Raw genomic sequence first — 12,002 nt, 5'->3', positions numbered from 1 at the left:
AATCAGGACAAGGGTTGGACATGCCTCTGTGACCTGGGCTACTTGCAACAAGCTCAGCCACCTAATTACACTGACTCTAACAAGCAGTGTGGTGGTGCTGGCGGTTGTAAGGGAAGAGTGTGTGTGTGTGTGTGTGTGGGTGGGGTGGGGGACCGGCCTGAGCCCAGTGTACAGCCCCTCCTCAGAGCCCCTGATGTCATTAGGATTGTTTGTGGCTGCCGCCATGCATGCTGGGACAGTATTGTCATTCTGACAGGCCTGTTCTCCATTTCCCTCATTTAGGATGCTCTTCTGTCGTGACTCACTGTCTCTGGTGGTTTACACAGCAGGAGATTAGGGATATGCTCCTCTACAGCAGTTATTATACATTTCTGTGGTCTATAATAATCTATCTTATGTCTATGAGTGCCAATATTGCTAGCCAAACCCTGGAAGACTATTTTAGTCAATCCAAAAGTTGATTTATGCCACAAAGTCTTGGTGTGTTGTTCAGTTGAGGTAGACGTACACAGTGACGCTCGAACACCAAATCCACAAAATAGTATATGTGTACAAAGTTTTAGTACGTTATCTCCTCCACAGACTGCATTACAATCAGCAAAACTTTAAAATTCATATCATTTACAGTCTTAGTGTTGAGTGCAGTGGCTTTGCTTCTGCCTTTTGACAAATCGCAGATAGAGAAATCCTGCCGTGGCTGCAGGGATTAAAGTCATTTTCTGTGGGTGAGCTGAGGTTGCTGTGGAGAGTGCAAAGACAGAGAGCCAGCAGCCAGTCAATTCTGGAGCAAGTAGCCTGCAGAAATCATCGGCTTGACAAAAGGGCAACGAGGGGGCAGAGGGTCGGTGTGAGAGTCGCTGGCCCAGTTGCTGGGGGGGGTTTATGTGCAGGTGAGCCGGGCATTGACTGACATCCGCCGAGCGCGGCGAGATAGTTTAACCTTGGTGTGTCGGAGAACTCACTCTCAGCAGGGAGAGAAGGCAGATCCAGAGACAGCGAGGGATAAAGAGAGAGAGCGTGAGAGAAAAGAGATAGGCAGAGCGAAAGGCTTTCTGCATAACAACAACCAATTTTTTTTTTTCCATAAGCGGCCTGTTTCCAGAGACACTGGTTTGAACCCAAGGTCTTACCCCATGCATTATTAAAGACCGGTAACTGGCAACACCACCTCATAAATAGAGATGAGGACAGACACCCGAGGAGCCGGGGCGCTGCTCACTCTTGATCGGCCACAAATCCACCAGCCTAACATGACCCCGAGGGTTCTCCATACACAGTACCAGCAGCCCTCCACTTGTTTCTGTCATTGCACCTGACAAATGGCACCACGTGGCGTAAGTTCATTAACGCGCACGACAATTGCATTAAAAATGTATGCAGTTTAGTTTGACTCAACTTGTTTGGCAGCACGGGTGTTAAATTTGGCTTTGATATTGGGCGGATTCTAGCAGTGCAGCTAAAAACAACATTAGTGACATTATTAGAAATATGGGGAGAGCTAATGATGTGCTTAACAGACGACTGTGAAAGTAGTTTAATCAGTTACCAAGAATAATACGCCAGGCCGTCTACATCCTACTGATGAAGGAGTCTCACTGCAAAGAGACGAACTGTTAAATCAGGCGTGCGCAAGTTCAACTGTGGAAAAATCTGCCACTTTACTTCGATATATACAAGACTTAAGACTTCTTTAAGTGTGGTTTTGTTTCCACTCCAAAGCCTCTCTGTATGTGGCCAATCTCATGAAGTCTTTGATATATGTACACAATTTGCCTGAAACATTTTTCTTTTCCAGGTCAGGAAAGATGAAAATGGATTTTTCTTTTCCTCCACAAGAGTGAACATCTCAGTCAAACAGCATATTTATGGTTTTTGTTGCTGATTGAATTATTTTCCATTCCCTGTGTTCTCAGCTTGTGCTGGGAATTGAATCATTGCCTTTGAAACATGATTCACTGCTGCAACAGTTTTTTTCCCCCCCATTCAATTTCAAGGACTTGGCAACCTTGTCCTATTCAAAGGTGTGCATTATTACCTTTTATTGTTGGCCATAAATGAATGGTGAGGTTGAGCACTCTAGAGGCAAGTGTAACACATTAGGGTTTGTATAATATCACGTCTCAATGTAAGAGTCAACCTTCTGCAATCCTGTGTCTCGACATGAAAAGTGCCGTGCCGAAAGCGATAAGAAAGCATCAGAAGGCAATCTAAAAAGCAATAGCGGGGCCTTTTGTGGATGCACAATAGGTTTCAATTGCATTCCACATGCTTTTGAATGAAGGTGCATTTGAGGGCCTGAATCTTAACCAAAACATAATCACGCCACTGTCAATGTAATCAGCATGGGTCCAAATATTTCAAACACAACGTCCATGACTTGGCGTCATTTGACCATTCAACAAATATTTAACAGATCAACACATTTACCACACCAGTTAGTTGACACATTTACACAAGTTAACAGAGGTGCCTGGGAAAGTCTCATAAATACAGAACAGATGCATTTTAAACTGTAGACACCCTTTCAAACCGTTGCTGCATGCAGATTCAATGCCAAAGTAAGCAATTGTGTAAATAGTGAGTTTAATGCAAATTGATGAAATTGGCTGAGCTGATGGTGAAAGAGTGCAGGACGGGATTGAAGAAGTACGTTTGTTTGTTATGGAGCTGCTGTTAATTCGGCTACATAATTACGTAACAAAACTTTGTTTAATAAGTCAACATTGAGACTGGTTTCACACGAGACACAAACAGCTGTCTCCTGGGTGAAAGTCTTTCTTGCACTCTACTATGTACATCAGCTGCTCTGACTGTCTAAAACTGACTCTGATGGGTTCACGTTGAAGTTCCCTGAGAACCGAATCCGGTGTATCGGGATCAGATGCTGAGAAGCACTGACCAGGAGAGAGTTGATTCACTTTGGCAAAAAGGTGATTTAAATCCCCAGATATGATAATTGTACTCATAGTTTTGTCAGTGACCTTTTTTTTTTTTAAATGCTGAAATGCTGAACAGAAGTACAGACACTAATCACTGAGTGAGATGTGTTGACACAAGGATACAAATAGGTCCAGAAAGCTGGGCAGCTTTTATGATAGGAAATTAAACATGTTTGTCATATCCAAGCATGCTTGGAATGGGTTTACTTTGGGCATTTAAGAACCTTTCTTCCATTCTGCAATTTCAGTTTAAACATCATGAACTTTAAAGGCTTAAACAGTAAACGGATAGTAGAAAAACTACATTAATGACCTGCTGATAGGTTTGGGCCGTATCTGTTTTTTCATACCTTCCTGACATTTCTCCGGGGTATACAATATACATATATATATATATATATATATATATATATATATATATATATATATGACAACACCGCACTGCTACACTCACAGCTATAATGTTACTGAGGATTTAAAATTCCTCTCTCGACCACACACACAGTGGGTACCATACTACGGACACAGTGGACTGACCACAGCGGATGGTGGCAGACTGGAAGTTGAACATGTGACTATAAACCAGGAATGTCAATGTTTAAGGACATTTTAAAAACCAGTTACGCAAGTCTGTCTATAGGTTCATTTACATCTATATCTTAATGGAGGTGTTCAGATGTTCAAACTATTTAGAATGAATATCAGCTGACTGGAAACAGCTTATCGATGGCTGCACAAGCACATATAACCTGATCAATAGGGTTTTTTTTTAAAGCAAAATGAACCAAAACAGGCATCCGTACTGTTAACTATCAGCTTTTTAAGGCAACAAAAGTGGAGACTGAGTTGCCATCTTTCTGAGCTTAGCTGCTTGTTACACTATAGAAACACACTCTGGTGGCACGTACTGTGAACAACAGTATATCAAATCACTCATATTATAGAAAGCATAGCATCTGTATTCAGGGCGATGTAAGGATTTCCAAAAACCCCTTGTATACTGTACTGCCCAAGCCTGTGTGTTGACACTGTCCACGTCTGGGGCTGTGAGTGTTACGCTGTAAGTGGGGATGTGCTGTGACAGAATGAGGAATTACCTGCTGGGACAATGACAGGTTGCAGGCTGGAGCTGGCTACTGTAAATGGGTCACAGCGGGTGTAGAGGAGGACAGAGGAGGGTCAGAGCCCCAGAGACGAGCACGTCTGCTCACTCTCAGTTCAACACACCACAGCCCCTCAAGGCTCCACCAATGCAACGCCGGCTGTGCTTCCTGAACACAAACCAAATGTTGAAGAGCCCAAAACAATGTGATACAGGTGAATATCACAGACAGGCAATTTAAATTAGTGTATTGATAGGCCGACATCTTCACCATCACAACTTATTTCAGAAGGAAAATATGGAATATGAAAATTTGCATCAATTAGGCCGCTTCCATTTAATTACCAGCTTGTCAGTCAAAAGGTGAAACGTGTCTCCTCTGACCTCCTCTCCGGTGGCCTTATACTCCACAGCGTCATTACTGTACTGCTGGGCGGAGGGGCGGGATGAGCTGCACTACGAGGGAGGTTGAGAGATGGGGGAGGAGAACGGGAGGTTGCAGTGGGAGGACAGGCGTGTGGGTGTGTGTGTGTTTGTGTGTGTGTGTGGGACTGTCGAGGGAGTGTTGCTGCCTGCTGACCTGGCCATCCATCAGACAGGGTCCATCCATCCTCCCACCCCCTCCCCCCACCCAGAGCCCATCAGCCCGGCTCTCGGCCAGGCCTGAAATCTCCACATTAATTTCTCATCTGTGGCACCCTAATGAGCTCCGCCTGCTAGTCCACCTCTGAGACCCTACTGATTATCAGACAGGGGAGCGGCCATTTGTCAATGGCAAGAGGTGGCATTTACACTGCTGACCTTGCTGCCAAGGAGAGAGGAATCAGAAAGGGGGAGAAGAGGGAAGAGGGGGAAAGCAATCAACAGCAGTATCAGCCATTAAGATGTGTAGAATGATCTGTATTCATGGCAGTGAATGTGGAGTTACTTAATGTATTTAGTGTCCATACTGACTGTGTCTTTGGCGAAAACTGCTTGAGGGGACAAACCTTGAGGTGTAATCATTTTCTTTTTTGCCTTTCACATCCCAGAGAACTTGTTCACTCGTCAAAGGGGAATATGCCTGTTCCTTTTCTTTACATCTCTGTGAGTGTGTGTGTGTGTGTGTGTGTGTGTGTGTGTGTGTGTGTGTGTGTGTGTGTGTGGAGGCTCGGGGCGGCTGCAGCGGTGAGCCGTGGGCCCGTGTGCACGCGCCACAGAGGGAGCAGGGATTTGCCGGTTATTGGATGGAGGGGAGCGGTGTAGGTCTGTGACACCCGCTAACCTTGGCCAGGGCTACTGGGACTCCGGGGGTATCCATCACTGTGGCAGCACCGAGACTCAGACCGGGGGAAAAGCCACAGAAGTTGCCGGGGGGAGGGAAAAAAGCTAGTAAAAATTTAATGCACTCCGCAGAGCGGTCATGTCATACTTGGTTATGGAAAATAATCCCAGATGCCTGCAGTGCTAAAATGGAGCTGTAATGTGCTCGCCTCCTAACCCGGCCTGACAGCCATGATGTACGACTACCATTACCGGAAAATATCACTTCAACTAACCCGTGATCCGGCTCCGCTAAGGGTCATATTATCCATGAGGAACAAATTACACTCCCCCAAAGTAAATACAAATTTCCTACACTGGCTGGATACAAAGCACAGAGGGGGGAGGGGGGCAGGCGGGAACGTTACCTATGACAACGCTCTGCAGAGTGACAAGGATGATAAAGTACATGACAAATCACTGGCTGACAGGGTACTCTAGTGCAATCAGCCTCAGCCTCGGCCTAGCGAGCACCCACTCAAGCCTGTAAACACTACTCTCTTCCTTTGGAGGGGGCAAAACACATAATCTTTTAACGCTGACAAGTTGCTCTCTCCTTTTTATTACTCATCCTTCCCACTGCAGTGGGAAGCGGGAGGGGGAGGGGGCGGGGGGCGGTGGGAGGAGGATATAAAATGGTTTTATGTACAGCGTTGCCGAGTGATTGAGAAACTCGACTCTTCTGCTGTAATTGCCTGAGGGCAAACACAGCAACACAATAAAGGAAGAGAAACAGCAAATATATTACCAGTTCGGATCTTTATTTTATGTCAAGGACAAACAGGTTCTCTCGGCTGCTCTAAAGCACCCATTTAGATCCCTCGCCTTCAATAAGAGGAAAGCACAGCAAATTACAGCACTCCGTCGCATGGCCATTAATAAGACGCAAAGCGTTTCCAAAATGGCATTTACAGCTTGTGGCTGCTGATAGAGCGAGTAAATAACATTTAGAAAAGGTGTGGTCTCTATAAAAAAAAAAGCCCCGAGGCAAGGGAATGAGAAATAAAAGAGCGACAGCGTGATAAAGTCTTGCAGATTACAACTTGGGAGTCATTTTCATCACAAAAGGCCTAAGTAACAGGACTGATGAACAGTTAAGCTGGAAAAAGCACTTGAGCACTCGCAGATATTCATACAAAACTGTTTGACTGGCAGTTTCAAGGTGCCACTTACAAGCAAAAAAATCACTTAAGCATTAGCGAGTCCAGACAGAGTGTGAACCCCAGCGCTCTCGACAATATCACAAAGACGGCTAAGACGGGTTGCAGAAATCCAGATTCAAATGAAAAAATGTTGAGTGAATGTTTCAGTGCATGCGTTTTCTGAAGTATTTATCTGATCAGAGAGGTTTTTAAAAGCTCACATCTCAAGGCTAACGGATTGTTTCACAGCTCCTCTAAATGCCTCCGATGGTGAGACCTGTTGGTGATAACTTCACCATGAAACGAGGAAATGTTTTGGAGCTTCGGTGGATGCACATGAAAGACACCTGAGGCTGTGGAGCTCTTTCAGTGTGCCTTCCTGCCAGTAAAGCAGAGCATCTTAACTGGGTCCTTCCTGGACCTAATAAAGACCGCCTGATCCTGCCTGGATCCACCAAAGGATCAACATGGGTAAGAGTGTTGAGCATGAGGGTATTTTGATTACTGTCTGGCTTGCAGGAGTGGAAGAAGGGCCTCGCTGCACGACTGTGACAGACGAAGGTGGACATCTTCGTCTGAAGGGCTTGAAGAGGTTTTTCTTGTATCTTTTTCTGCCAATTTCGAGACCATGTAACTCCTCTGTGTGCAGTATAGGATGAAAAGGAGGCAGATCATCCCATTTACCCTAACAACATAATAAGAATGAAATGAGCTGTCAATAGCGAGGCACACAAACATTCTTTGTGTTTTCGTGTAAATAGAGAACCACACTTTTCACATACAGTAAATATATCAGGAAGAAATAATCACCTTCCCCTACTCATAATCTGAGCTGTGATGCTGACAGAGAGACAGCAGGACTGCTGGTAATACAGGTTTTAGCAGAGATGCTAATGATAATGCATAGAGCTAATAATACCTGTGTTGTGTGAGGAGCGACTGCAGTGAGCCTGCCCCCTACCTGTCTCCCGCTATGCCATTAACATGTCATGTTGGCGAGGGCCCGTCCCACAGGTCACTTTATAATGAGCAAACGCTCTGACAGTTTCCAACACACTCACACACGAGCAGGACTGGGTGCACACACACACACACACACACACACACACACACTCCGAGATGGATGCGAATAGCTGCCTCTTATCAGAGTCTGGCAGCTCCCGCCGACACGGCAGAGGCCTTCTACTCCAGGCAGAACATGATTTCTCCTGGGAACACTTTTTCCATTTCCTGCTTTTGAAGGGGAACCAAATAAGCCACGTTTGTCCTCATCTGAATACATTTGACCCATTAAAATGACTCTGCTCTCCCGCGTCCTTCTCCGCTGCCGTGTTGTAAAGCAGACCGCGCTGCCCGCAGAATGCAAATGACAACAGCGGCGGTGGGCGTAGCGTGCCCGGCGCCTGGCAGGTGCAGATAGTGGCAGAGGTGACGTGGACTGAGGGGGGGGGGGGGTAAAAGTGTTAGAGTGGGAGCTCCAATTACTCCCTCACACTGAGGAAGAACACATGAGTCAGCCCCTGTCATAGGGGTCCCCTATTTACTAATTCACTCCTCTGTTACTTTCACACACAATTAATCAATGACAGGAAGTTGTAGTCGGCGCTGTTCATCAGGAGCGTAACGTGAGCCAGGGTGAATTAATACAGTCACTGGGGGCCAGATTACAGCTTACCATGCTCTCTCTCTCTTCCTGAAACAAAAAGGAATTGCCACCGAGACAGGAGCAATTTAAATCGACAACACTGAGTAATGACTCAATTTGCTGCACAGTCTAAACACCACAAGCAAATGGCATTACTAAATCATTAGAGTGGATCTAGATCTCTGGTTAGAAGTTATTGGATGATATGGCTGCTCTGAGAATCTATGAGGTACGCTAAACGGGGAATAACTGCAAATCAAAACTGGAGCTGCTCTCCATACTAAAAAAGACTTGTAGATACATCCAGCCCTTTGCACACTGAGTCCGTTTTTTTCGTCCGTCTGTCACAAACGTTTTCGGAAAAGGTTTGATTGTCCGTCAAAAAGCGTTTAGAGTTGTTTGACCACTCAGAGCCAGCGTAGAGCTACAAACATCCCAAATATCAGACGAGCACATCCACCTCGTCGCTAAAGCAAGGCACCGTATGACAAACAGGCTAACGGCGAGCGATTGCAGAGCAGCTTGGGATCGGGGGTCGTACTAAGACGCTGTTCAGGGTCAACTGGATCACAGGGATTGGTGGTTTTTGATGTGCGGTTCCTGTTAGCAGTGCAGCAAACTGGACCACCGACATCCGATCAGGACAGATGTTCAGCAGGTGAAACACTCCTGGTCCTTGATGCTTCCTCAGGATCGGATGGACCCAATATTTTATTTTTCTTCTTTCAAGAACAAAATCTTCCTCACTGCTGGACGACTCCATTTGGTTTCGTTTCACTAATTTTTGCAATGAATATACATAAAAGACATGAAGTATAAAGTACAATGCATACTGATGTCAGCAATATGTTCATAAAAGAACACAAAAAGAAAATAAAACAAACGTGTGTGTGTGTGTATATATACCGGTATATATATATATATATATATTTCAGGACCTTTCTCGCTAAGAACACTGCAGGAGCAAAGACATTCTGAGATTTTTTTCACAATACCGCCTCTCCAGCTCAGTAATTATTCATCTTTTACCTACATGACCATAATAAGGCTTGGCAGTTATGATGTTTTATTATATAAAATCTATCCATCTATTTTTACCCATCTCCTCTGCAAGTTTGAGAAATTGATCTTGTCAAAAGGAAAATATATGTCAGCCTTGTTAAAGTGGCAAAAAAAGTAATTGGGGCGAATCAGGCATAACCTGACACCTTCAAGAGACAGCAGAGAATGAAAATAATGGAGCATCCAGCATTAGACGCTTCTAACCATCTCCTCCACAGGTTCAGCTCTGCCAGGAATACGCTGTTTGAATGCACTTTTTTGCCAAAAGAAATATTTTCTTGCTCCACTTTCTTTTGCTCATTAATCATTTGGAATGAATGTATAGTATTTGCACGTTAAAACGTCCCAGTAGTAGAGGTTAAGCTATCTGCTGTGTGCTTCTACAGCCTTAAAATGACCAAAACTAGCAATCTAAGTGAACCTTCCCTCAAGGCCAGCATCAGCCCACACGTTCTACTTTCAAATCAACACACTTTATCACCCAGTCAATTACTCAAGCAGAATCATGTTCTGGAAAAAACCTTAGTTAGCTCCAGAAAACGAATCAGACCATTTCTCGTGAAAATCTTTAAAGAAATTGAGAAAACTAAACCATGAAATTCCCAGCAAACATTGGACGGTATAACACCACAGCATCTGGACAGTAGGAGGTGTTGCAGTGGGAGGAGTGCAACTACTACTGCACTTAATACTTCATATACTTAGAACTGAGCTTTAAGCGAAAGGAAGCCTGAACCCTCAGCCTGAGCTGTCACAGCAGTCTCATTTAAATGTCATCTAAATCCTAAAACCCCGGAACAGTTTGATTTAGATTTTGCACATCATTAAGTCATTTATAATTAATGTGCAGTTAATTAAGGCTTTCTCCTAGTTATTAACAGGATGTTTAATTCTAATTACATTTAATTCTCAGCCTTAAAGAAAGTCTAACATTTAAATGTTATTGAAAACCAATTAAAACGGTTTCTGAAATGATCCGAGCCCATTTAATACTATATGAACAATGACAGTGAATGGCAGGCTTACCTTGTCGTCTTGGTCACTCTCGGTGTCGCACTGCAAAGAAAAAGAGAGAGAAAGCTGAAAATTCAGTGCTGGCTCTGGTTCCATTGTAACACACATGGTTGCAATAATCTGTACCTTTGCAAATGACATATCAGCATACCAGCTCTTTAATGGCAAACTTATCACATACTAATATTCAGTGTCTGAATATCATCAGATCACTTCATTAGCATCCGCATGTGGAACCAAGCTAATTCCTCACAAGCCGCCGTGCCCTTGTTAACATTGAAACCCACGTGAAATTCAGATGGAGCTGCAAACGCCGAGCGCCACCGGAATAACAATGCCATGTTCCTGCTGGAGGCTGGGAACGGAGAAGTGACAAGAGAAGGAAGGAAACTTTGCAGTGGAGGGAGGAAGAAAGTGGTTGGATTTCATTTTTTCTTTCCAATTTCAATTTCAAGGTCCACTTAATACTTTATCAACTAATTAGTGTGATGCTGGGTGACTGGCGGCCCTCAACGCTGTGCATATGGCTGAGGTGCAGAGAAGCAGTGGAGTCGGTAATGAAGAAGGCACTGGGGGGGAATATGGGCAGGGGTTGGCACTGTGTGTGTGTGTGTGTGTGTGTGTGTGTGTGTGTGTGGGCGGGGGGACCGGGAGCACAGGGAGGGGTTGGTGGGTGTCGATTAAAGTAGGGAGGGAGTGAAGGAAGGGGGTGAAATGATTGACAGGCCAGGGAGTGAGCGACAGAAGGCTCTGCTGTTTTTCTTTTTGCTTCCATCTCTTGTTTTGTGCTGATCTGGAGCCTTGCAGAGCTCAAAGGTGGGTGGCTGGCCTGGTGGTTGCTCTGTTTCTGAGGCTGGACGGTATAAAACGGGGCCTTGCGAGCTCAGCAGGAGCACAGCATCCAATTTACAGGCCTGTCCCACACGGCCCCAGGGGCCGCCCGCGGCACGCTGCCATGATGGTCAGCTCCAGCAGCTCATAAATTATGCAGAGGCAATAAACGCACTGGGCAAACACTCCTCAGACGTTTCCCTGCTCTCCGTTTCTCTCTCTCCACCACCCACAACATTCCATCCCCCATTTTAATACAGTGTTCGGAGCGCCAGCAGCCCCAAAGAATGGCAGCGACAGGGAAAAAAAAAAAATATGCGTAATGAAAGACGAGTGTGGATTGTGATTAAACGTGAATGTCTGCGTAATGCGCAAAGCTGCACACTGTGCACATTCTAGTCTGTGAACAAACAGGCGTGCTGCATGCATCGCTCTCTCGCTCGGGACCGACTGAAACAGCGGCAGACGAGATCTGATGAGCAGCATTAGCCATCTCAACTGCTTCCATGTATTCAGGCCTCTCTCCGAATGTGACAACAGTAATGCAGAGCGAGCACTCATTAGCCGCCTCTCTGCCCGCGCACACTACACACCCGGGAACACAGGCATGCCAAAGGGTTCAAATAATGGACATCATTTGAGTTTTTCCACCGTGTTGTGATCCATGAAAAAAACTCTACCAGCCTCTCTTTCTCCTGTTCCCCCCCCTTTTTTTTCTCCGCTCTCCCTCCTTTCCCTGTTCGCTGGCTGTGCAGCCAATTGCTTTGATTGCCGAGATAGAAGCCGGCTGGAATGACTTGCCCTTGCTTGTGAAGCAAATGGAACATGCTAATGGAACTCATCGTATTACCCGATGCAAAAGTGCCATAGCTCATTACTTTAAGATAAAAGGATATCATTGTAGACGGCAAGCAGAATTGACTTTTGGTGCTGCGACTTGATGATGATTTAATCAACTGCTCTCT

The 12,002-nt window shown here is 45.2% G+C and overlaps 1 protein-coding gene across 1 annotated transcript in view; it reads right to left on the bottom strand.

The window, feature by feature from the left end:
- auts2a (activator of transcription and developmental regulator AUTS2 a) overlaps positions 1–12,002 on the bottom strand; it is a 305,216-nt gene that overhangs the window by 90,523 nt on the left and 202,691 nt on the right. Inside the window, 1 exon segment of the mRNA XM_084028332.1 lies at positions 10,219–10,248. Coding sequence (XP_083884458.1) covers positions 10,219–10,248 — 30 coding nt within the window.

This window comes from Eutrigla gurnardus (assembly GCF_963514095.1).
Source record: "Eutrigla gurnardus genome assembly, chromosome: 15".
NCBI lineage: Eukaryota > Metazoa > Chordata > Actinopteri > Perciformes > Triglidae > Eutrigla > Eutrigla gurnardus.
The sequence above is the reverse complement of the archived record's forward strand: the minus strand, read 5'-3'. Positions and strand labels throughout refer to the sequence as shown.